Genomic DNA, 27,071 nt, shown 5'->3' with positions numbered 1-27,071 from the left:
TGTCAGGAGATCTGTCTATTCTCCCTCATTTATTTATTTAATAATTTATGTCAGTATAAACTCATGGATATTTGTTTTGTACTGTGGGTTATAACTGAATGCTATTTTATTCTGTTGCTCCCAGTCTTCCAGCTTTGGCTGTCGGCTCCTGTGTCAGTCTGATCTACTACATCGCTGTGTGGTTTTCCAATCACTCCCTTACATTCTGGCACCAGGAGATACTCCAGGCTTGCCTTGTATGTTTTCTGCCCCCCTCCCCCCCGCCGTCCTAGAATCAGCCATTTCTCCAGGGAGTTCTGGTTCCTTTTATAGGAGAACGTTTTAGAACAGAAACTTTGTCACAATCTACATTCCATTCTGGGATTCTTAACCTCCTGAATGATTTTGTTTCTTTGTATGCATTAAGGGTTATTCTTTGTACTCTAAAGTTCTATCAGCTTTGATAAATGCATAGTCATGTATCTACCACTACATATCATACTGAGTAGTTTCATCCCCCCAAAAATCCCCTGTGTTTCCCCCATGTAGTCAGCCCTTTTTCCACCCCCAGTGAACCTCTGGCAACCACTAATCTATTTACCATTTCTATTTAAATGTAATGTTTAAAAAATATTTAAATTAAACCAAAATTTTAAGTTGAAACTTTTATAAACTGATTAGATTTTCATAGATAAGGAGTTTTTTTTGTTGTTTTTGTTTTGTTTTGTTTAAAGATTTTTATTTATTTATTCGACAGAAATAGAGACAGCCAGCGAGAGAGGGAACACAAGCAGGGGGAGTGGGAGAGGAAGAAGCAGGCTCATAGCGGAGGAGCCTGATGTGGGGCTCGATCCCAGAACGCCGGGATCACGCCCTGAGCCGAAGGCAGACGCTTAACCGCTGTGCCACCCAGGCGCCCCAGGAGTTTTTTTTTTTTTTTAATGAACATCTTTGACCTAAAAGAAGTTATAGCTGTTATTAGTTATCATACTGATTTGGGGGGCTGCCCCTTAAAGTAGCCATAAAATCTCATCATTGTAATAAAGTGACAGTTCACTCATTGTTTCTGCAGACCTCTGAGATGTTTAGAGGAATCGGGGCACTTGGGGTTGGGGGGACAGGACGAAGGAGGTAAAGAGGTTATTTCAACAGAAAATATAAGAAATTTCAATTCATGCAGGGGAAGTTCTTGTAGCTCAGATAAGAGTGGTTATGAATTGGTTGTGAGATACTTAATGTAAACTGTGATGATCCCTGTGCCACCCGGGCTCCATCAAGCACTGGGATCAGATTATACACTGACCTGTAGTTTAGAACCTTCCTTTCAATTCTGCAAACTCCTTCTTGTGTGTCTTCTCTGCTTGCAGTTGCTGTGATGTGTGCTCCAGGCCTGCCTTCTTCTGGTGCTACTGTTTGGCCACACACTTCCCTTTTGGAAGAGATGGACATTCTGCATCGTGCAGAACTGTTTAGCTCAGGGTTCAGGGCATTCTTCCCTGACTACTAAAGTTTATTCTGGAAAGACAGGGGTGATCTCAGGTCATACTTCACTACCCATTCCCCTCTCTCAACATGGGGAGTCTGTTGCTGTAGAATATATAGGATTGCTTTAAATTTGGGGAAGGGGAGAATGGGGAGACTCTTTGTGCTATAGGATGGAAGGGACTTCTGCTCTCATTCTCCTCAGGGGCCCTGGGGTTATACTTCTGGAAAAACAAATGGAAGATGTTGGAGGGGAAAAAGTAAGAGACAGAGAAAAGAAGATAATGTTTTGTTTAAACTGAACACAGACCTAGCATATAAGTGAATAGGAAAGGAACTCGTACTTGTTGAGTACCAGCCATGTACTAGAGTCTCTGTTGGGAATTCTCACATATTTTTTCTCCTTTTCCCCTTACAGTGACTCTGTGAGATAGATTAAAAACAAAATCTTTATTTTACAGATAAAGAAACTGCGGTTCAGAGAGGCTCATTAACTTGTTTAAGATCATGAGCATTAAGAATTTGAACCTAGATCTCCTTAACTATGAAGCCCTGGCAGCATGTTAAAATCTTCTAGGCCCTTGGGGTGCCTGGCTGGCTTAGTTGGTAGAGCATGTGAGTATTGACCTCAGGTTCCTGAGTTCAATCCCCAAGCTGGGTGTGGAACCTACTTAAAAAAAAAAAAAAAAAAAAAAAAGTCATCTTGGCCCTTACAAAACAAAACACGCAAACAAACAACAAACCTTGCCTGAGTCCTATCCCAGACCAAATTAAATCCCAATCTCAGAGGGTAGGGCTGGGCATTAACAATTCTTAAGTACCCCAAGTGATTATAATGTGGAAGCCAAGGTTGAGAATCCTGGCTCTGCTTGGAGAGACAGTGTCTCTCTTACTTTCTCCTAAAAGAAGGGAAGGGGCATTTTCTGAACCAATGTGCATTCTAACTACTCTCAGAGCTCTTTTTGATCCACCCTTGTTCCCTATTTCCTATTCCTCACAGGGGTTCTTGTAACTGTAAGCAAGCAGAGTCAGGGCAGAGGTTATTATTGATGGAAGAAAAGTAGAAATTCAATCCGGTTAAATTAATCTGTGTTTCTCTCTCTCTCTCTCTCTCTCTCTCTCTCTCTCTGTAAAGATTTTATTTATTTGTCAAAGAGAGAGAGAGAGACAGAGCATAAGTAGGGGGAGCCAGGCAGAGGGAGAAGCAGTCTCTCTGCTTAGCAGGGAGCCCGATGTGGGACTCGATCCCACAGCTCTGGGATCATGACCTGAGCCAAAGGCAGATGCTTAACCAAATAAGCCACCCAGGCATCCCATGTGTCTCTCTTTTGATAACCCATGTATGTATAGTGCTGATAGATCGTCAAAGCATGATGTCAAATAGTGTCACGAAAATTTCATATGATTTTCAAAATGTGCTAGCAAATTTTGTTTGCTGAATATTCATACACCAACACCAAATAGTACTGATTTAATATCTTGGTTTATATGGGGTGAAAGAAGATGGAGCTTTGGTCTATTGCCGGTAGAAAAAGAAATGTATGAATTCCTGAGATTAGATCTGTCAATTGCCATATAAGATGTAACATTTTACCCCATGATTCTTAAAGTATTATGATTTACCATGCCTCTGGCCTCCCTATCAATTATAAAAACCCATTCTTTTACAGTCTCCTTTTAGCCTTGAAAGCAACCACAAGTAAGGACTGTTTTAAAAATATCAAAAGGACATTACATCAAAACAACATGTTAAATATTATGAAGAACATTTTAGTATATTCAAATATAATAAAAGCGAAATGGATAAATACAGACATTCTTGGAGTTGGAAAAATGTCATTTTTTATAATAGTTACCCATGGCATTTATTTTAAGATACGTAAAACCAGAGTACCTCCTTTCATTAGTTTTATCAATGGACTTCTGTTTTAATAAAGAATTAGAAACAGTGTAGAGACCAGAATGCCCATCCTCCACCCCATCCTACCAGCTACCTTCCCTATCATGACCCACCAGTGATGCAGATGCTACCATCACTACTCTGTCCGAGTTATGTAATTCCTGCTTTCTTGGTCATTGTTGCGTATATAGAGAGTCCCTCAAGCTGTCAAACCACACTGTGGATATTGCACATTGGAGAGAGTGCCCGATTATTACACTGCAAACCACGCAGTGAATATATTTTTTCTGGCTTACACTGCTGTAACAGCTTTTTAGTTTTGACCAGTTTGTTGTTTAATTACTTTTATTTGTCTTGCAGATGATCTCTTTCATCTGACTATTTGCTCCTTAAATGAAATGCTTAGCCTATTTTGTGATCATCATCTTGCCAGATTGTAGCAATTTTTTTCACTGACCATTGTCATCTTTCAGCCCCAAGTCAGTTTTGCATTTGGCTTATTGCCTCAGTGAATATTCATCTGTGTTCTTTAAGTTCCTGGAGCAATTCCCTCATCTAACTATTGCATATTATCAGATAATCTCCCACTTTTTGCCTGGGATTCTTTTTTATCAGAAAATTTAAAACACAAAGTAGAGAAAATAGTAAATCAAATCCCCATGTACCCATCATACAATTTCTTGTTCTAAAACTCTTGTTTTAGCTGTGCCTTACCACCTTCTCTTCTTTTTGATGCTCATCCCAGATTTTTTTGGACATATTTCACTATATATCTTCAAAGGTACAGGTTTCTGAAAAATTATAGACACAATACTATTAAACACCTTTTATAAAAATGAATAGTTCTTTAGCATTATAAAATACTATCCAAATAGTGTTCAAATTTCTTCAGTTGTCTTGGAGTTTCTTTTAAATTGGTTTGAATCAGAATTTCAAGGTCCAGATAGTACATTTGGTTGGTCTATCTTTTTTTTTTTTTTAAGATTTTATTTATTTATTTATTTATTTATTTATTTATTTATTTATTTATTTGACAGAGAGAGAGACAGCCAGAGAGAGAGGGAACACAGGCAGGGGGAGTGGGAGAGGAAGAAGCAGGCTCCCAGCAGAGGAGCCTGATGTGGGGCTGGATCCCAGGACTCTGGGATCACGCCGTGAGCAGAAGGCAGATGCTCAACGACTCAGCCACCCAGGTGCCCCAAGTTGATCTATCTTTTAAATCTCTTTTATCCTATAGGTACCCCAACCTCTTTTGTCTTCCCTGACATTTATTTGTTAAAGAACTGGAATTGTTTTGTAGTATTTCCTCCAGACTAAATTTTACTTATTGTATTCCTGAAGTGTCTTCTAACATGGTTTTCTGTGTCCTATATTTTATGTAAACCGGTAGTTAGATTTAGAGGCATCAGTTTTTTGGCAAGACTACTTCAGAAGGTGTGTTTCTTTCTTTCTTTCTTCCTTTCTTTCTTTCTTTCTTTTTTTTTTTTTTTTTTGTAAGATTTATTTATTTATTTATTAGACAGAGAGAGACAGCCAGCGAGAGAGGGAACACAAGCAGAGGGAGTGGGAGAGGAAGAAGCAGGCTCCTAGTGGAGGAGCCTGATGTGGGGCTCGACGCCAGGATCACACCCTGAGCCCAAGGCAGACGTTTAAGGACTGTGCCATCCAGGCGCCCCGATGTGTGTGTGTTTCCATCAGAAGGCCTGCAGTAAATGCTTGTACCTCCTTTTGTGACGTCAGCAGCCATTGACGATTATTACTCAGCTTCAACACTTTATTTGGTGTTTGTACGACAGTGATACTCTAATGCTATCAATTTTATGCTTTCATTATCTGGAATACTTCAAGGAGAAACCTTCCCCCATCAACTATTTGGTCATCCGGTGGTACAATCTGTGTAGCAAAGGCATGCTGAGTGTTATTTCCCCCTTTTATTTGCTTTCCAAATAATGAATTGGTTCCAAAGACAAACAATGATTTCTTTAGATTATCATTATGGACATGTGTATCAACATATCTGATGTGTTTTCATCCATGGCAGTTATTATTTCTTATTGCTGTTCAAATTTTTACTCCTTTGGCTATCAGGAGCTCCTTGAAGTCGGCTCCTGAGTCCATTTGACACAACCCTCATAGTTTTAGATAGTGTCTTTGCTTTCTGATATGACAAAATATTCCAGTCTCATATACTTCCTGCCTCAGACTTGGAATCGGCCATTTTTCACAAAGAGCTTTGGTTCATTTTAGTGGAAAATAGTATTTAGGGATCACAATCTTGTGCTGAGGTAGAAGATGATAATTTAGTAAAGACTACAGAGAATGAGGGAATAAGTTGAGTGGATATTTGGGAGAACAGCATTCCAGGCAGAAGGAACAGCAGGTGCAAAGACTATGAGCCTAGAACAGAGGGAGGAAGAAGAGGGAAGTAGTGGAAAAGAAAGTCAGAGAGGTGGTGGGGAGAAGGTCAGGTAGGGCCTCATAGGCTGTCCAAGATTTGCTTGGAGTATATGGGAGCCATTGGAGGATTTTAAGCAGAGGAATGACATAACCTTTTGTTTTAACTGAATCACTATGGGTGCTAGGTTGAGAATGGACTAAACAGGGTTAAAACCGGAATCTGGGGGACCAGTGAGAAGGCTATCACAGTAACCTAGGTGAGAAGTGATGTGGTTCAGGCCAGTGTGGTAGTGGGGGTGATGAGAAGGAGTCGGTTCAGGATATATTTTGAAAATGGAACCCACGGAATTTGCTAAAGGATTGGACTTGGATTGTGAGAAGACAGAATTCAATGTGACTCCAAGGTTTATGGCCTGAGCTATAAATGAAATCATAAAACATCATGATAATATGAGTGGCATCTCTTCTGTGGTTCAGTGCTGTTTGGGGGAAGGAGAAAAGAGGGGTCAGGCAAAGCCCCACAGAGGATTACATACTTAAGCAGAGTCATAAAGGATATGTAGGAGGACCAGGTGAACATGAGGGGAAAGAGCATTCTGAGCAGAGGGAGCAACAGAGGAAGTAGGAAGTTAGTTTGGAATAGGGTGTCTTGTGTCAGTACAACTTGTATTAAGTCTAGAGCTCGGAAAAGACTGTGGGTTTGGAATTATGATTTGTTTTTGGAGTACAGGGATCTGTCAGGAAATGAGTCTAGAGAGGCAGAGGGGGACCTTATGTATTCCATGATAAGAATTTGCATTTTGCTTTTTGGATGATAAGGAGACTAGAACTTCTTAAGCCTGGGAATGACGTTATCAGGTATACACTTCAGAAAGATAATCTGGGCAGCTCAGTGAGAGAGATTGGAGGTATAAAAAAATGAAACTCAATCATTCTAAAAATTTATCAAAGATCCTTTTATCATTAAAAGAAAGGTAAATATCTTCACCCCTTTCTAAGAACTCCCTCTGTCCTTCTGAGTGCAGTTTTTATTTTCTACTTCCTATTACAAATAACAATAACATGAGTAATGATGATGATAATTTTTTGTTCAGAAATAGGGTTTATTTTTTAAGATAAATTTTCAGGCCTTTAAAAAGACACACATAAACCCCATCTGTTTTGTAATTATTCTTGGATAAATGAGAGGCAATATTTACTTAACTATATAGTGTTTTCATATGCCAAGGAGGGTGTGAACACCAGACAGTATGTTTTGTTTTTTTTTTTTTAAAGATTTTATTTATTTATTCGACAGGACAGAGACAGCCAGTGAGAGAGGGAACACAAGCAGGGGGAGTGGGAGAGGAAGAAGCAGGCTCCTAGCGGAGGAGCCTGATGTGGGGCTCGATCCCATAACGCTGGGATCACGCCCTGAGCCGAAGGCAGACGCTCAACCGCTGTGCCACCCAGGCGCCCCGATCAGACAGTATGTTTTAACTGTAGCACAGAACATGTTACATAAGAAGCATTTGACATTTAGTCAAAAGGTTCTCATAGCATGAGTTGGAGGCTAAAACCATGTTTCTATTACTGTATATTCAACTCAGGTGAACTTCAAATTTTTATGAGGTGCTAGTTAGCATAATGAGATTTTCTCTCTTCTGGTTGAACCAGAAGTTGGGTACTTTACTCTTGATAGCTTCTCTCTCTGTGATGACATTGAAAGAGAAATGAGTCAATTGTCAAAGTAACCTTTAGTCAACAATATGATGTCCAAGTAGAACATGGTAGGAGTTGCTTTGAATTTTATTTTATTATTTTGAATTTTATTTTTGTTTGGAATAGAGAACTGTTGCCACAGTGCCCAGTGTGGGGGTGTCTTTCACATGTTCGGTGCTTGTTGTTTGTTTCTCCCACCTAAACCCTCATTTGCTATAATCGTCCACTTGATCATTCTTTTCTCCTTCTAGCTTTGATGGTCTGTTTTCTATTCTGTAGTTCACAGGGTATTTTGGGGACATGCTGTTTTTCAAATTTTTCTCCAAACAGTGATGCCAAGATAATCATAAATCCATTATAAAAATTTTGATTTTTACAAATATCTTATTATCTTACTTAAAAATAGTTTTACCACAATAGGACAAATACCCAACCAATATTCTTATTAGAGATGGAATCTAAACTGGCTCTGGAGAAGGCATCCATTGGATTTTTCATTTAGCATAATTAATTGTTAGTATAAATGCAAAATTCTGTAACTATGAACCACTTAGTAAGATAAAAGAGGAGTTTTGTTGTACAGACTTAGATTTATTAAAACAACAAACATTTACTGAGCACATACTCTGTGCCGGCCACCGTGCAAGTTCACAGAGATGCCCGAACTGAAAAGTCAGCCCCTGCCTTTATTAAAGTATCATGGAGAATATATTTTCTATAAAGAGTCAAAAACAATTTGTAATAGTCACTAATTTAATGGTTTATATGAAGAAAAATGTCTTATGGTATAATTGGCTTTAAACACAAATTCTCATGTTAAAGAGGCAATGTAGAAAAAGCATGAAGTAGGAATCAGAAAACCACATCTACATCCCTGCTTTGCTGCTATTTATTCATTAATTCACTATTTATGAAACATTTATTGAGAGCCCACACTGTGGAGCAACTGTATTAGGTGCAGGGGAGCATGGTAGCAAATAAGAGAGATGATGGTGCTCCCTGCTCGCTCGTGCCCTCTCTCTCTCTCTCTCTCTGTGAACATGAGCAGATGGCTTAACTTTTCCCCGCCTCTAACCTGGGTTAGACTAGATGTCTGCGGTATCCTTCCAAATCAAAAATGCTAAGGTTTGTTATTGCGTTGTGGAGGGAGAATCTGCCCAAGAGGCCTTGGGCCTTGAGTACTTACCTTCCTCTGCGAGGATTAGGTCTTGTCCTAATTTCAAATAACATCGAATACACATAGTGTGAAACGTTTTGTTTGGCTCCTCATCTGCATTTGGGTCATCTTGACAAAGGCTGGGTGTGGCAATTCATGCTCAATAGAATTCAGAGGTAGGAGGTTAAAGTTTGGAAAAGGTGGTTGACTTGCATCGGTACAGCTGGATAGCTGTTCCCAGCGAGCAGCCTCCTCTGTCCTTCCACCAGTAACGAGGCTCCTCCTGGCACAGCGTCCTTCTGTCCATCCGTTCATTCGTGACAGGACCTGTTGCTCTTCTGGTCTAATGAGCCTCAGAAAAGGGATTGCTCATCAGAGGACCAGAAAGGGTCCCTTTAAGGGACAGGAAGGACTTCTTGAGTCCCACAGTTTTTCCAGTGGGTATCAGGAAACAAGCTTCTTGTTATCTGGTTTCAAAGCTGCAATAAGTAAATAGCTTTTTTGCTTGCAGCCAAGATACATATCTCAAGGAGAAAAATGGATTTCTGTAGCAAAGAGAGAGGGAAAGAGAGATNNNTGAACATACATTGCTTTAAGAATACAAAAAATTACAATCCGGACAACTCTTCGTGGTCTTTAGGGAAATGAGCAGCTGGACTCAGCCAATCTCTTCTTTCGAATCGAGTCAATGAAAGAGACATAGGGTTTGAGGTTCCTTCCGAAACGGGGCCGGCTAATTTAGCCCCTCCCATGAGCCCGAGGGTCTGTTATATCTCGGTTCCTTGAGTACCTCTCTCACAGAGACCCGACCACAGCAAGCAGAGGCTGAAAAAATAAAGAGCAAAGAGGAAGAAAACAAAAGCTGCCAATTATGGAAGATAGAAAGGGTAAGAACAAATCGATTTGATTTGAATCCTTAAGAACAACAACAACAACAAAAAAAGAGAGGAAAAAAAAAAGTCCCGAAAAGCCCAGACCAAAAGCAAGTACTTGAAAGAGCAAGAGGCATAAATCCCCAAATGAACTTTCCCACCCTCTCCTTCTGAGAGGAGGCAGAGAAAGAACTTTGGGAAACTTTTTAGGAAGCAAAGCCTGGGGGTTTTAGTCAGGGGTGGCTCTTGAGCAAGCTGGAAGGGCTCATGAATATTCATGATCAATTTGCATTCAGATCTGGTATTTTAGCGGCAAATGACTTCTTCCGTCCCTTTGCAGTTTAAGAAGTAGCTGGCTCATTTATAGTCCAGAGTCATCTTGCTTCGGGTCTGTACCTCAGTGAGTTTGCTTGAAGATGCTGGTCTCTGTGTGTAGGAGATTTGTTTTGTTCTTGAATTTCCTGCGTGCTTTCCTGTTGTGAAATTAGCAAAGCTTCTCTGCCAGGAGTTAGATAGAGAAGTTAATGTGGCAAGAGGCTGTCACAACAGGACCCCGGAGTATGTCTTGCAAAAGACTGAATGTTTCTTGGATTATGTGAATGTGTATGGGAGGGGGGAGAGGAGTGAAGGGTTGGAGGGATGAATAGCTTTATCTTAAAAAAGCAAGGCATATCTGAGTGACTATATTTAGATTTTGTCTAAAAACTGTAAAGAGCAGCCTGGTTTTTACAGATGGTGTGCAGTCTCTGTCTTTTACCTCTTTTGGGCATTTTCTGCCACAGCAGAGAGCCAGCTGCTTGCCAGCCCATGGGAGCCAGGAAGAGGCTCTGCAGCAGTGTAGTTATGTAGGGTTGCACTTCTTCATCATCTCTAATTTCTGATATCCCCACATGTTTTTGTCACATAAAGTGCAGAGCAATGGGATGAGTAGCCAACAGATTCTTAATAATGATAGCAGTTGTAGCTGTTAATGTTACTAAGTCTCCAGTCTGTGCCGGGAGCTATTCTAAGCACAAGACCCGTATTATTTATTCCTCTCATCAACTTCGGAGGTGAGTGCTATCATTATCATTCCCACTTTCCAGATGGTGGAGTTGATATAATGAGAGAGTGGCTTGCCTTGGGATCACACAGTTAGTGAGTGGTGAATTTGGTTGGACACAGGGTCTGTGGGCCTTTCTTTCTGTACTCCCACACTGTTACTCTACCTGAAGGCTCTGGCTACTGCCCTGACGTGGTTGATTCTGGGTTTCAAATCCTTGAAGCTACTGGGGAAATGATACTTACTGAAATCTCAAGTCTGAGAAGGAATTTGTGCTTTGCTGTCGGTTCACATTCATTTCTCTCATTTGGTGATCATGACCATTTTCTATGGTAGAACCCAGGTATTGTTATTTTTACCCTTTTACAAAAGGAAGAGATTTTGACTAGGAGGAGTTGGGTAATAGTAATCACACAGACCAGAAATCCCCTGCCTCTGGTTTCTCTTCTAACCTGCAGAGTGAGCCCAGTCATCTCTGAACTTCTGTCCCCACCCCCAGCCACTTTCAGTTCCCCAAGTGACCTTGCTCCTTTCCTCCCCCTCAGACTGTTGCATGACACTTGCCTCTGCCCTGAAGGCCTGTCTGGCCTTCTCCTTCCCTTTCAGTCTGGAGCCAAGCTGCCCAGGTTTGAATTCCAGCTCGACTATTTACTACCTGTGTGCCTCAGTTTCTTCATCCGTAAAATGAAGAGAATAATAATATATACCTTATAGCGTTATTATAAGGACTAAATGAGAGATTCATGCAAAAATTCTCAGAACAGGGTCTGATGCATAGTGTATGTGCTCAATAAATGTTAGCTGTTGTTGCAGTCATTCCTTCAAGCTTCATCCTGGTTGTTAATCCCTGTGTGAAGCTTTCTCCAACCTTTGAGCCTTAGATTAGCCCGTCTTGGATGTTTCTACAACACCTCACTGCTTACGCCTAAACTGTTGCTCAGCACACTCATCCACATTCCTGCCCTCTGAATTGCTTCCCCCTTACCCTGACAATAATTTCTTTATCCACCTTTGGATTGGCATTGTCTAGTGCAATCTTTAGCACATAATGGGAACTCAACAAATATTTAATAAACTAAGTATTATTATTTTAGTTAATGTTTATCCAAGAATCAGGAGGCTGGTTTAAAAGGGGGCCTGTGACTCTTCTGGTTATTGTGGTGCATGGCACCATGAGCAGCAAAGTCTCCCATGACACCTTGTATGAGGTGGTGTTGGAAGTCCTGCACAGGAATCAGTGCAAAGCGCTGGAAGATTCTGGAGACAGTGGAGCTGTAGATCAGCTGGAAGAACTATGACTTTCGGAAGGACAAACACTTCTCAGATACCATCAGGCTTAAGTCTCCTCCCCGCCCAAGTTCTCCATATGAGTTTTGGGGGACCGGCAGCACTATGATGAGGCCAAGGCTGTGGATATTCCCCACATGGGCGTTAAGGTGCTGAAGAAACTCAACATGAATAAAAATTAATAAAGAAGCCAGCCAAGAAGTATTATGCCTTTTTGGCTTCAGAATCTCTTATCAAGCAGATCCCACAAATCCTGGGCCCAGGCCTGAATAAGGCTGGCACGTTCCCTTCCTTGCTGACCCACAATGAGAACATGGTGGCCAAAGTGGATCGAGTGAAGTCCACAATCAAATTCCAGATGAAGAAGGTGCTGTGTCTGGCAGTGGCCATTGGCCCCATGAAGATAACAGATGATGAGCTTGTATACAACATCTACGTAGCTGTCAATATCCTGGTGTCATTGCTCAGGAAGAACTGGCAGAATATCTGGGCTTTATACATCAAAAGCACCATTGGCAATTCCCAGCATCTGTTGTAAGGCACAGTTTAATAAACGCTAGTGCTACTAAAACAAACAAACAAATGAGAACGAAAAGGGGACCTATGAATTTGCAATAGAGATCCTGCTGGTACATACTATTCTTTTATGCGCTTTATTAAGACATCCCTCTAAGTGAATACACTGGAGAAACGAGATGTATCCCTTCTAGGTAGGTGAGCTTCAGAGCTGCTGTGGCCCCATGCCAGGGTACCCACTTCGGGGGTCCAGCTCTGGCAGAACTTCAGCCCCCACTCCCCGTTCAGCCAGGGGCCAAACTGGAGATTTCAGATGCCTCATAGTTCAACCTTGCTGTCTCTTAACAGAACATCTGGTTCCAGAAATAGTGCCTCCCCAACCCCATTAAATAGCAACCTTATAGTCTGAGACAATGTACTCTGGTAATAGAAGAAAAACATACACTGCAGAGGTTGGCCCTGGGTAAAATCATAAAGTACATTAAATTTGTTTCCAGCACCCTCCCTTTCCTCTTCCTGGCATACCTTCAAAGCAATTTGACAAATATTATTGTGTGTCTACCATTATGTCCCTATGCCAGATGTGTGGGATATAAACAGTTTGCTCACAGTCTAGTGAGGAAGACAGATACATATACAACCAACTCTAATTGAAACCAGACTCTGTGAAGTGCTAATAATAATAGCTAACATTGATTATTATGTGCCAGGTGCTGCCTCATGTAATCTTCACAACAAATCTGTGATACAGGTTTCTGCATCTTATAGCTGTGGAGAGAATGACTTGGCCAAGGTCACAGAGCTAGTATAGGAAGAAGGGGGAATTTATTTTATTCAAGTGTAATTAACATATAGTGTTATATTAGTATCAGGTGTACAATATAATGATTCAACAATTCTATTTTTTTAGAGGTTTTATTTATTCATTTTTGGGGGGGAGGGGTGGAGGGGGAGGCAGAGGGACAAGCAGACCCTGTGCTAAGTGTGGAGCCTGATGTGGGGCTCGATCTCATGACTCTGAGATTATGACCTGAACCAAAATCAAGAGTCAGATGCTTAACAGACTGAGCCACCCAGGTGCCGCGACAATTCAACAATTCTGTACATTACTTAGTGCTCATCACGATAAGTATATTCTTAATCCTCTTCACCTATTTCACCCATCTTCCCACCCACCTCCCCTCTGGCAACTACCAGTTTGTTCTTTGTATTTAAGAGTCTATTTTCGTTTGTCTCTTTTCCTTTGTTTATTTGTTTTATTTCTTAAATTCTACATGAGTGAAATCATATGGTATTTGTCTTTCTCTGATTTATTTCACTTAGCATTATACCCTCTGGATCCATCTATGTTGTTATGAACAGCAAGATCTTATTTATTCTTTTTTTTATGGCTGAGTAGTATTATTCCGCCCCTACCACCTCTTCTTTATCCATTCATCTATCAATGGACACTTGGGTTGCTTCCATATCTTGGCTATTGTAAATAATGCTGCAATAAATACAAGGGGCATATATTTTTAAATTAGTTTTTTTGGTTTGTTTGTTTTCTTTGGGTAAATACTCAGTGGTGGAATTATTAGGTCATATGGTATTTTTATTTTTATTTTTTTGAGGAAGCCTCATACTGTTTTCCACAGTGGCTGTACTAGCTTGCATTCCCACCAACAGTGCATGAGGATTTTTTTTTCTCTACATCATCCCCAACATTTATTATTTCTTGTGTTTTTTATTTTAGCTAGTCTGACAGGTGAGAGGTGATATCTCATTATTTTCATTTTCCTGATGATGAGTGATGTTGAGCATCTTTTCATTTATCTGTTGGCCATCTTATGTCTTCTTTAAAAAAATGCCTATTCATGTCCTCTGTCCATTTTTTAATTGGATTATTTCGGTTTTTTTGGTATTGAGTTGTATAAATTCTTTATATATTTTGGATATTAACCCCTTGTCACATGTGTCATTTGTAAATATCTTCTCCCATTCAGTAGGTTGTCTTTTTGTTTTCTTGATGGTTTCCCTTGCTTGCAAAAGCTTTTTATTTTGGTATAGTATCAGTAGTTTAATATTGCTTTTGTTTCCTTTGCCAGAGGAGACATATCTAGAGAACTATTTCTAAGGCCATTGTCAAAGAAATTACTGCTTGTGTTTTTTCCAGGAATTTTATGGTTTCAAGTATCACATGTAAGTCTTCACGTATTTGGGGTTTATTTTTGTGTATGGTGTAAGAAAGTAGTCCAGTTTCATTCTTTTGCGTGTTGCTGTCTAGTTTTCCCAACATCATTTGTCAAAGAGACTGTCTTTTTTCCATTGAATATCCTTGCCTCCTTTGATCAATTGACCATAAAAGTGTGGGCTTGTTTCTGGGCTCGCTATTCTATTCTATTGATCTATGTGTCTATTTTTGTGCCAAACATACTGTTTATAGTACCACAGCTTTGTAGTATATCCTGAAATCTGTGATTGTAATACCTTAGTTTTATTTTTCTTTTTCAAGACTGCTTTGGGTATTTGGGGTCTTTTGTGGTTTCATACAGATTTTAGAATTATTTGTTATAGTTCTTTGAAAAATACTTCTGGGGATTGCATTAAATCTGTAAATATGGGTAGTATGGATGTTTTAACAATATTGGTTCTCCCAGTCCATGAGTATGGGATACCTTTCCATTTGTTTGTGTCATCTTCAATTTCTTCCATCAGTGTTTTATAGTTTTCAGAGTACATGTTTTTTGCCTCCTTGGTTGGTTAAGTTTATTCCTAGGTATCTTATTCTTTTTGGTGTAATTGTAAATGGGATTGTTTTCTTAATTTCTCTTTCTGCTATTTCATTATTAGTGTATAAAAATGCAACAGATATCTGTATATTAATTTTGTATCCTGCAACTAAACTGAATTCATTTATCAGTTGTAGTAGTTTTTTGATAGAGTCTTTAGGGCTTTCTATGTATAGTATGATGTCATCTGCAAATAGTGAAAGTTTTCCTTCTTCCTTACCAATTTGGATGCCTTTTATTTCTATTTCTTATCTGATTGATGTGACCAGGACTTCCAGTACTATGTTGACTAAAAGTGGTAAGAGTGGGCATTTTTGTCTTGTTCCTGATCTTAGAGGAAAAGCTTTCAGTTTTTCACCATTATGATGTTAGCTTTGGTTTCTTTTATATATGGCCTTTGTTATGTTGAGGTATGCTTTCTCTAAACCTACTTTGTTGAGTTTTTATCATGAATGGATTTTGTACTTTGTCAAATGCATTTTCTGCATCTATCGAGATGATCATATGATTTTTATCCTTTCTTCTGTTAATGTGATATATCATGTTGACTGATTTGCAAATATTGAACCACTCTTGCATCCCTAGAATAAATTCCACTTGATTGTGGTGAATGTTTTTTTAATGTGTTGTTGGATTTGGTTTGCTAATATTTGTTGAGGATTTTTGCATCTATGTTCATCAGAGATATTGGGCTGTAGTTCTCTTTTTTTGTAGTGTCTTTTTCTGGTTTTGGTATTAGGGTAATACTGGCCCCATAGAATGCATTTAGAATCTTTCCTTCAGCAGAGAGGGAATCTAGACCCACATATTTATGCTGCAAAGCCTGGGTTCCTAATGGATAAATTCTCTTACCTCCCTAAGAGTTGTAATAGAAGTCTAAAGAAAATGCCATGAGAAACACAATAGGGAGTGATGATTTCTGGGAAAACTTCTCAAAGGATGGGAACTTCAGTTGGAACTAGAAAGATGAGTAGTCTGGTGTGCACAACAAGTTCCTTTCAAGTCCCAGCAGTGCTTAAAGACCTATTCTCCCTCTTTTACAAAAACTACAGCCCATATTTAAGAGGAAAAGCTCTTTTACCTTTTTTAAGTTCCAAGCAGGGAACCTCTTTTCATGTCCATCCTGGAGATTTGAAGGTAGAAGTCCAAAGTGTGGTCTTGACTGTGATGTTGGGATTACCTGACATGTAACTGATTAAACCTTTGCAAAGTAATCAGCTGCATATTAAATTATTTCCTTAATCATGATTGTCTTCCATGGTCATCAGGCACATGTGATAAAGAGGTTTTACAAATGATGGTGATTGGTCCTACTTTTACTTGGCCATACCATATTTTTAGAGTATTTTCTTCTTTGTGCTGTCTTTTTGGTTGCCTTTGCACTTTAAAACCAGTGATTGTGCTTAGGGGCATTAGCGTTTAACTCCACCTGCTATGGCGTTGAGCAGTGCTGGGCTCAAGCCTGTGCAGAGTGAAGGTGAGGCCTGAGGAAATTCATATAGGGTCTGTTGTTTGTGAGTCTTCGGAGGGAGGCTGGAATTGAGGGCAGCCCTTGTGGTAAAGAATCATCAAACTTCTTGATTGTTTGATGGAAATACGAAGAGCAGATGCACTAGCTCTCTTTATGTTGTTTTAATAAGTGTATGTGTGTTCTAAGGAAGTATTTCTCAAACTCTAATGTACATGTGCTACATTGGGGATCTTGTTAAAATGCACATTCTGATCCACTAGCCCTGAGGTGGGGCCTGAGATTCTGCATTTCTAACAAGCTCCCAGGTGATGGTAATTGTGCCCTCCATAGGCCATACTTCAACTAGCCATATTATAGGATCACTGCATGACTTAGCCTCAGGGCTTACTTTGGTACCAATGACCATCCCCTTCCTCCCCCAGTGCCACCCCACTCCCACCAAGCTGCCACTTTGGGTCCCTGATCAGCTATGTCATTGCAGGATCATGGGAAATCGAATTCATTCGTTCATCCATTCAATATATGTACTCCAAGAGGAAGTTGAGGCCTCCATTTGCCATACAAAAAAGAAGTCTGAATCTTTATTGCACACAAACCATTATTACACAAACAGGCCCTGTGTTGGAGTTCCTAAACATCTCCCACCTTTTCTCCATGGATCCAAGTTTTCCTAAGCTTCTTTCATTCCTTACCTTCAACCTGAGAAGTGTTGGAGCAGAACATGTGGCTGTCTCTAGACCCCTTTGCTGGGTGTTTGGAATGCCAGGGACCTGGAGTAGGACTCAGGGCTCTGAGACTGGGAACAGTGTGCCTGGGGCATTGTCTCCACTCTACAGAAGTGAGGTCGGAATGATTCCAGGTACAAAGAGGAGGGAAGTGGGTGCAGAGAGGACCAATGGATTTCTCTAGTTTGAAAATTTTAGGGAATATGAAGGAAAAGGAAGCTGGTGGAGAAAAGAAGGCAGAGGGTTTGTGTAACATGCTTCCATGTTGCCAATTTAATTTCCCTAAGGGTGGGCCCTTCATGCTCCTGCAAGCAGTTCCTGTTAAGCATCCCTGACAGCTTCCGTGTGTTTCTTTTTTTAATAATCTTATCTACTTTTATGTTGTTTTAATTTGTATTTCTTTAGTTACCAGTAAATTCAATATTCTTCACATAATATGTGCTTTTTTGTATACTGTTTCTATCCTCTTTGCCCATTTATTACTTATTTAGATTTTATGTTTTCAAATTAATTTATGTGAGCTCTTCATCAAATAAAGATATTCAAGTTTTTCTGCCATATCCACAGCAGTTTTTCTGAATCTTCCTTTAGGGTTTTTTATATAAAGACTTATAGCTATAAATCCAATACACTTTTATCTGTGGTTTTCAAAGTAGTTTGATACTGCATTTTTATTGTCTCTTTAACACAGAATAATATATATTTTTTCAGCTCCAAGTGATTGTTATTTTTGTTTAAACCATTAATTTTAATTAATCTTTTGTTTTATTTCACAATGGTTAGAGAATAATCTCAGAGGTTTCTCTGTGCTTAAGTATGTAGTGAATTTTTATAAATCTGTGAATGCTTATAAAGAAGATATATTCTATTTTTAACATATAAAAGTGGAAATTTACAAATCTATCCAGCCATTTCAATCATATGCTAATCCCTTCCCAACCATAATTTTCTGCTATGTGAAATTATAGTCTATATCCATTATTTGCAGTTTCAAGGGGGAAAAATGCGATGTGAGTCATTTTTATTGTGGCTTATTAGAAAAGTGGGGGCAGGATGGAAAGTTGGGAATATTGAAGGAAAGTAAAGTAGATACAGAGAAGGAGTAGTCCAGTGTTGGGAAAGAGAAAAGAAAGTGTGGTTAAGTTCTCAGATGGCGTCTGAGGCAGCTGAGCCTTGCATGGCTACCTAACTTTAGGAAGTATGGAATGGGTGTGAGTGAGAATTACCAAGCCTTTCCCTTCCAACTAAGCATGGCAGGCCTCAGGAGGCCGGCACTGGGCCCTGGGTCTGGTTGGCAGGATTTAAGAGGTGGGATCAGAATCGCTGAACCATAAAATTGAAACAGTATTGCTTAAGTGGATAAAAACTCAGTTCCAATCACAAAAAGACATCTGAAGCAATGTATCATCAGCAAAATAATTTTTTTAGGCTTTGTGCTGAAAAGGCAGGGTAGGGAGGACTCGAACAACCCTTGTTTCCAGTAAATAGTGTTAGTTAACAGAAATTAATAGTGCAGTGCTCACATTTTCTAATTTAAACTATGTAAAGATGTTGATACCATCTTTTTGCTTAATATCTTCTTTTTATTGCTTTATCTTGGTGAGCTTAGAATTTTTTTCATAGAAATAGAGCTTTCTCATAGATTTACTTTCTTTTTCTTCTTTTTTGGTCAATATAGTAACTAAGGTAAACTGCAAAGATTACAGCTCCTAATCCCTAGAATTCATGTATGTTATCTTATATTGAAAGAAGAGTCTTTGCAGATGTGATTACATTAAGGATCTTGAACTGTGGAGATTATCCTGGATTATCCAGATGGGCCCTAAATGCAATTATAAATGTCCTTGTAAGAGGGAGGGAGTGGGAGATTTGACATAGAAGGCAATGTAACCACTGAAGCAAGATGCTGCTCTTGGCTTTGAACATGGGAAAGGGGACCACAAGCCAAGGAATGCATGGAATGTAGTTTAGAAAAAGATGGAAAAGAAAGAGCGGCCCTGCCAACACCTTGATTTCAGCCCAACGAAACTGATTTCAGACTTTGGACCTGTGGCACTGTAAGAGAGTAAATGTGTATTTTGCTTTAAGCCACCAGGTTTGTGGTAATTTGTTATGGCAGCCATAGGAAACTAACGCATTAAGTTTTTAATAAATGGAAGTGGTGGCAACTTTAGTTAACCTACAGGTTTAGTGTGTATTGGGCAACCTCCTGCTCTTACAGCTATTAACTCAGGTCTCAAACAAGTGTTTGAAATTGGTACTGTTTACTATCCCTATCTTACAAATGAGAAACTGAAGAATAAGTAAAGTTAAGTGACTTATCTAAAGTCTCTCCATTAGTAGGTGTTGAAGTTGAGATTTGAGCCCATATTTGTTGATCACATTATTACTTTGAGATATAATTCACATACCACATAATTCACCCACTTAAAATCTACTTTTCAGTGTTTTTTTTTAGGATACTCACAGAATGGTGCAGTTATCACCACAGTCAATTTTAGCACATTTTATCACCCCAAAAAGAAACCCTACATCCAGTAGCAGTCACTTCTATTCCCTCCTTATGCACCCTTTCTTCTCCACAGCCCTTGGCAAACACCAATCTACTTTCTGCTATATTTCTGCCTGTTTTGAACGTTTCATATCACATATTGCACTGTATGGATAAACTACATTTTATCCATTCATCAGTTGATGGATATTTGGGGTGTTTCTACTGTTTGACATTATGAATAATGCTGCTCTGAGCATTCATGTACAAGTTTTTGTGTGGACCTATGTTCTTAATTTCTCTTGGATATATACCCAAAAGTGGAATTGCTGGGTCATATGTCTATGCTTAACCATTTGAGGAACTGCCAGACTGTTTCTCAAAGTAGCTGCATCATTTTACATTCCCACCAGCAGTGTATAACCATCCTTACCTAAACGTTTTTTAATTGATCTTTAGTTATATTTATCCATTGAGTGTGAAGTGGTATCTCATGGCTTAGATTTGCATTTCCTTGGTGGCTAATGGTTTTGAACATCTATTCATGTGTTTAATGGATATTTATGTATCTTCTTCGGAGAATAAATCTTTGCCTAATCCAAAGTCATGAAGATTTGCACTTAACTTTCTTTTTTAAGATTTTATTTATTTATTTATTTGATAGAGAGAGAGACAGCCAGCGGGAGAGGGAATACAAGCAGGGGGAGTAGGAGAGGAAGAAGCAGGCTCCCAGCGGAGGAACCCAATGTGGGGCTTGATGCCAGAACGCCACAATCATGCCTTGAGCTGAAGGCAGACGCTTAACGACTGAGCCACCCAGGTGCCCTTAACTTTTTTTTCAAACAATTTTGCAGTTTTAGCCCTCACAATCAGGACTTTGATCCATTTTGAGTAATTTTTGTATGTGGTATGAAGTAGGGGCCCAACTCATGTGAATATCCAGTTGTCCCCACACCCTTTGTTGGAAAGTCTGTTCTTTTCCCCAGTGAATTTTCTTGGTATCCTTGTTGAAAATCAATTGACTATAAATGTGTGGACTCTCAGCTTTATTTTATTGATCCGTATGTTTATCTCTGTGTCAATTTCACACTGTCTTGATTACTATAACTTTGTAGTAAGTTTTGAAATCAGAAAGTGTGAGTCTTTCAATTCTGTTTCATTTTCAAGATTGTTTTTAATATTTTGGGTCCCTTGAATTTCCATATGAATTTTAGGATCAGCTCATCAATTTCTGCAAAGAAGCCAGCTGGAATTTCATTTTATTTTCCATGTATCCTCTTTTAAAATCCAAGTTGAGTCTGTTTTCATGCAGGAATTTAAATATATTAGTTCACATTTATTTTACTTGCCATTCTTGTTTTATTCTCCCTGGTGTTTAATGTTTTCTCATATAATGCTTTTTGCTATACAGACTCTGCACTTTCACTTATTTGTTTTTATCTATTCTTCTACAAAGCTGTGGACAACAGGCATCTTATTTTTATCTGTGGCTATCTTAACAGAAAAACATTCCTGAGCTTAAGTTTATCTTCATATCAAAGTAAAAACAAGAGTAATTTTGACTGTGTCATGAAAGATAAGAATTTAAGAGCTTTTGCTTCCCTGGGTCCTCCTTTCTTATTTTAATTATTTAATCTGATAATATTATAAATTCCAATATTGAAAACTCTATTCGTCATTTATTTCATAGGTTTTTCCTTTTTATTTAGATATTAATGATTATACTCATCCCTCTAAGAATTTAATTGGTTTGTATAGTTCTTCTCTCACTATGCCTTTAAATCCCATCTTTGAGTTCTTAATTTTGCTTCCCTTCACAATCTAGAAGTTATACGAAATGATTTTTTAGAAAGGGCATCCTTGTGATAGGAGAGTGACAACTTATCTAAATATAGAAATCTTATCCCCCTTAAGTAATTGGAGATATTCTTCCATTGTCTTGAGATGTCTAATGCTGAAAAGAAGTTTGAGGACAGCTATTTTTCAGCCCAAACTTTTTTCTGTTCTCTATTCCTGACAGTTATACTTCTTACAGTAAGACAACTGAGTATAGGCTTCCTTTCATAGATTTTGCCTGGGCATATGGTAAACCCTCTTGATATCCAAATTCAGGACTTCTTGAGGAGCAAGAAAGATTTCTCTTGTCATAACTCTGATCAGCATTCCTGCTTTGTTCATTTTTTTCCTTCAGGGACCTATTATTTGTATGTCTAATTTCTGAATACCATCTACCTCCCCCCCCCCTTCATTCGTTTTTCTTAGTATTCTGAGAGTATTTTCCTAAAACTGTGTTCTACTTCACTGATTCAATTTTCCTTAATTATCTCCAATATAAACTTTCATTCAGCTGCAATGTTTTTGGTTACCATTAAATCTTTTATCTTAGTCCGTTCTCTTCTCATAGCAACATCTTCTTGTATCTAACTAAAAAATAAACAAAGATCTCTTTCTCTTTCCTGCATCTATTTTAGAGACAAACTTTTCCTTCATTATTCTTTCTACTTTACTACAAAATTTATTTAACCTAAGGCCTTACCCTTTAAAAAAAAAAAAGGGAGATTCCTTTTGTATGTGTACAAATGAATGTGTGTATTTTTCACTTTATTCTAAAAAGAATTTAAGGAAGTGTTGGGGGAAATTCATCCTAGTCCAATGTTAGAGACGATTGGAATGCATGGTCTACCCTTGGCTCTCTCAGATTCCCTTTGGATCTTGGAAGGATGCAGTCACCAAGTCCTAGATCCCCTTCTTTGTGTGGGAAGACATTTCAATCCTCTAGCCAAAATAAGCTCACTCAGATCCAGGGAAGAAGGCAAAAGTCCTGCTGCCATATAGTCAGTCATGTTTGAGAGGATAGTCTACAGTTGTCAGAATTCTCTCAATATTGTTGTCCAGAGCTATAAAGACATCCAGGAAGGACCCGTCTCAGGACCCATTTTCTTGCTTTTGTCCCTTCCCCACTGAGAGCAAATTTATGTTGAACTGGAGAGTGAGCTGAGTAATGCCTTTTTACGGAGATCAATTCTAAGGTCACTTTAGACTTGTGATAGATACATGGCTGCCAACTCACAAATGCAAAAGCAAACTCAAACAAACGAAACAAAGCAAGACAAAACAACAGATCTGGGCCTTCCCAAAGAACTCCCCCCTGCCTCTCCCATCACACTCTGCTGTTCTTCTCTAATGTTCATTTGTCGTTTCCAAGTTAATGGGTGTTGGGAGGGCCAATAAGGTCTCTGCTTACTTGCCCCTGGTTATGCTGCCATGTCTCAGAAAGGATGACCTTGGCCATTAGTGTCATGTCTTTTTTTTTTTTTTTAAGATTTTATTTATTTATTTGACAGAGAGAGTAAGCACAGGCAGGGGGAGCAGGAGAGGGAGAAGTAGGCTCCCTGCTGAGCAAGGAGCCCATTGCGGGGCTCGATCCCAGGACCCTGGGATCATGACCTGTGTTGGAGGCAGATGCTTAACTGACTGAGCCACCCAGGTGCCCCCATTAGTATCATGTCTTAATTCTAGTGCATTCGCATATCATTTAGGGGAAAAACCCATTTCTTTTAGGGAATAGTTAGAGATTTTCACAAGAATGTGGGAGAGTGTGGCAAAATATTTTCACTTAATGCTACCATCATGCTCAGTGGTCATAAGACTTGGCTTTGTGAGATTACCCTGAGAGTAATCTAGGGAATGAACCAAGAAGTTGGTGAGCAATGGGGGGAGACTAGTATTGGGTTTCTGCAGTAGTTTGGTAGGTGAGAGATGATGGGGATTTACACTAAGGCATTGATGGTGCATGGTGTGGGGGCAGGGGAAGGATGGGAGGAACTGGATTTAGACAATATTTCTGAGGTAGAATCTGAAGTAGAGGGCTAGGTGGTTTGTTGGCAGAAGAGGAGAGGGAGATATCAAGACTTACCCTAAAGTTTAGATTTGAATGATTGGATTAATAAGGCTGGGAAGGGGGGAAGGAGCGTAGATTTGGCAGGGGAAGAGAGAGATAACAAGTTCATCCTGGCATGTGCTAAACATGAGCTGTTTATAAGACATCATGGCAGACATATTCTGTTGGTTGCTGGAAACTTTGATCTAGAGCTTGAAGAGGTCTGGCTAAAATCCAGAGATAATGAAAGTTGGAGTTGGAGCATGGTATCAGTGGTTGAAAGTATGGGCATGACTAAATCTCCCAGGAAAATGTTGAGAATAAAAACAGAAGATGATTAAGAATGGGACCTAAGAAACACCAACATTAACAAAGGTATGGGAAGAGAAAGGATTTAAGAAAAGAGAGTGAGAATTTTTTCTGGTATTTGTGCTTACACTGCTAATTTAAATGTTCTCTGTTACTTATTTTGGTAGCTGAGTACTTTGTTTTCTTACATTCCTGCCAGGGTGCCCTCTCTGCACCATCCCTGTATAATGATATCAAAAGTTTTGGTTAAATTAATATCCAATGTTTCCTTTAGCATGACTAGGTAAATATTGTTTGTGCCTTCGATTTTCTTTCCGATACGATTTTTATTTTTACTGGCATTAATAAGTCCTCATTTCTTTATCAGCTTAGTTTTCTATGTCTCTATATTAGTAATTCTTTTTTGCAAACCCTTTGATATAATTTCCTTCATAGTCAATAATTTTTCTTTTTGTCCTTCTTTTCTTGTCTGTTCTTTTTTTAAAACCTCCTTTTTGAACCTGCTGTCCCATCCCCGTCTAAGCTGGTTGCTCTCCTGGACTGCTGCATAGCTGTCTTCCTGGGCTTCCCTTGACCTTTCTTTTGTGTTGATTCTCCATTTGTACTACATCTCTTCCTTTTCCTTGGTTCACTACCTCATTTGGGTGGAGCACATCCTTCAGTAACTTCCTGAGAAAAGGTGCACTGGAGTAAGAATGTTGAGGCCTTTGTGTCTTTTGGATTTTTGAAGTCTGATGCTATTCTATTCCCAATTATTTTTATGTCACTTGTTACTCCCACCCCACCCTCTGTTTTCTACGAAGCATTTAGGATTCTTTCTTTATCTCTTAGGTAGTAAACATGTATGGTGATATACTTTGGTGTGTGTTTATTTTCATCTATTGTGTTGGGCACTCAGCCCCTCCCATCTGGCAACTCAGATCCTTCAGTTCTGGGAAATTTTCTCATATGGTTTCTAGAATAATTTCCTTTCCATGGTTTTCTCTGATCTTTCTTTCTGGGAGGTATATTAGTCAGATGCTATCTCTATTGTATTAATAATTTTTAACTTCTTATGTTTTTTTCCCCATACTCTTTGATAGTTGGCTCTGTCTTCTAGGATATTTTCTCAACTTTATCTTTCAAATCTCAAAGAAATTTGTTAATTTCTTTTTTTAGTTATAATAAATGTTTAAATATCTAAAAACTTGTTTTTATTTTCTGATGCTTAATTTAAACAAAACTGTACACACTTTTGATCTGATAGGTGCCATATTTTCTCATCTCTATGAGGACAGTAATTGAAGCTTTCTTCTGTTTCCTCTGGGTTTGTTTGTTTTCATTTCAGTCTTTCCTGTTGAAAGAAGATTTTTCCCACATATTATTTTTATCTTTACACTATTCTGTCAAGTTGATATTATTATTATCTTCATTTTATGGTTAACGTGTCTTAGAAAGCATATCGTTGTTTTATTTTTCTTACAATGGATGTCTGAAAAAGTTATCACAAATCAGCCAAATCCACGGTCCACCTTTTTTTTTTTTTTAAGATTTTATTTATTTATTTGACGGAGAGAGAGACAGCCAGCGAGAGAGGGAACACAGGCAGGGGGAGTGGGAGAGGAAGATGCAGGCTCCCAGCAGAGGAGCCTGATGTGGGGCTCGATCCCTGGACTTTGGGATCATGCCCTGAGCCGAAGGCAGACGCTTAACGACTGAGCCACCCAGGCGCCCCGTGAGCCACCCAGGCGCCTCCACGGTCCAGCTTCTTGATCAAGTTGCATTCTCTGTTGAGTCCTAAAGTCTCTTCTTACCCTCCTACCCCTTACCTTCTCCAACCCCCAGAGACAGTTGTCTTACTATATTAGACAGCTCCATTTGAAAGATTTGCTCTTTTTAAAGTTTAATGGAAATATTTCTTCCTCCCTGCATCTTCCTTCTGCCATGCACAATAGTTCTTCCCTCTCAGCCATAGAGATGGACCAGATCTGAATCCCTTTCCATAGGATAGTCCCTCAGATATTTGAAAGGATATTATCATGACTCCTCCATGTCTGACATTCCCCAACTGAAGAGGCCTTGGCTTTCCTACTGTATTTCACTGTCTTGTCAAGCTCCCATTGGCTAACATTTTTAAAAGGCTTCGCATCAGCTCCTGGCTGTGAAGGCCTCACTTCAAGTGTGTTGTCTATAACTTAACACAGAGTCCAGATGTGCTTTGGAAGCCTGAGCCTTGAATAGGAGTACTGTCACTTTATTAATGTGTCTTGCAGCTTAGGTTCAACCAACAAAGTTCCCTGTGCTCTAACATCTTTTCCTAGTAGGTGATAGTTTTGGTAAGTTTCACACGAATTTTCATTTCTAGGACTCTAGGCTGCTTACTTCTACTTACTGCCATTTTTTTAAAAGAGAGAGAGAGCACGTGTGCAGGGTGGTGTGGAGGGCACAGAGGGAGAGAGAGAATCTCAAGCAGACTCCATGCTGAGCGTGAGGCCCAGTGAGGGGCTCGATCTCACGATCCTGAGATCATGACCTGAGCTGAAATCAAGAGTCCGACGCTTAGCCGTTTGAGCCACCCAGGCACCCCTCCTTATTTTTTGATTAGGGTTATGGGTATGTTGTTCTTCTTGGTTACTGCTTTTACTTCTTAGGATCTCGTTTACAAGGCCAGTTGCTCTTGGCCTTTGATATTAACTCCAAATGGAGGTGCTAAGGTGATATTGAAAAATGGAAAGATCTTGTTAATGTAAAGTACATAAATAAAACTAACAGGCATATTGGAAAAGGAAGATATTATGTAAACAGGAGTTTTCTAGGCACCATGTTAAGCACTCTGTACACATTACCTCATTTGACCTTTACGATAATCTTATGGTATGAGAAATACCGATTTTCCCATTTTCAAGCTGAGGAAGTGAGGCCAATGCCATATAACTAGGAGGACCAATGGTGTGATGCAGTCCTAGAAACACCAGACTAAAGGCTGACAGTGCTGTTACCTAGAAAATTGAAGTGCACACATTACATCGTATACTAATTATAGCTAATATTATTGAATGGAATTATTTTATATAACCTACTGAGGTGTATTCCATCTTTCACTTTCTTTTAGC

General features: G+C 39.2%; 1 protein-coding gene, 1 long non-coding RNA gene and 1 pseudogene across 11 annotated transcripts in view; 2 read left to right on the top strand and 1 right to left on the bottom strand.

Annotated features, from left to right (window-relative positions):
* Window positions 1–820: 820 nt before the first annotated feature.
* On the bottom strand, window positions 821–8,785 carry LOC121101210. 3 transcript variants are annotated; one of them, XR_005833155.1, is made up of 4 exons: window positions 8,646–8,785; window positions 4,076–4,152; window positions 1,283–1,408; window positions 882–935 (listed from the first exon to the last, which is right to left on the bottom strand). It is a non-coding gene; the product is annotated as an uncharacterized LOC121101210 (long non-coding RNA). The 3 variants fall into 3 exon arrangements; XR_005833154.1 differs by having other exon boundaries at window positions 821–2,128; XR_005833153.1 differs by having other exon boundaries at window positions 821–1,408.
* A 571-nt stretch (window positions 8,786–9,356) lies between these two features.
* Window positions 9,357–27,071, top strand: part of ENTPD1 (ectonucleoside triphosphate diphosphohydrolase 1) — a 148,763-nt gene continuing 131,048 nt past the window's right edge. For all 8 annotated transcript variants that reach the window (XR_005833151.1, XR_005833152.1, XR_005833147.1 and 5 more), the window contains exon 1: window positions 9,357–9,502. Coding sequence is in view for 2 of the 8 variants with exons in the window: in XM_008700415.2 (XP_008698637.1) it covers window positions 9,487–9,502 (16 nt within the window). In the remaining 6 variants the exon portion in view is untranslated. The remainder of the gene's footprint in view (window positions 9,503–27,071) is intronic.
* LOC121101209 lies at window positions 11,702–12,729 on the top strand (annotated as a pseudogene).

The sequence above is a fragment of the Ursus maritimus genome, unplaced genomic scaffold, assembly GCF_017311325.1.
Source record: "Ursus maritimus isolate PB19 unplaced genomic scaffold, ASM1731132v1 scaffold_7, whole genome shotgun sequence".
Taxonomy (NCBI): Eukaryota; Metazoa; Chordata; class Mammalia; order Carnivora; family Ursidae; genus Ursus; species Ursus maritimus.
This window is presented reverse-complemented; position numbering and strand designations above follow the sequence as displayed.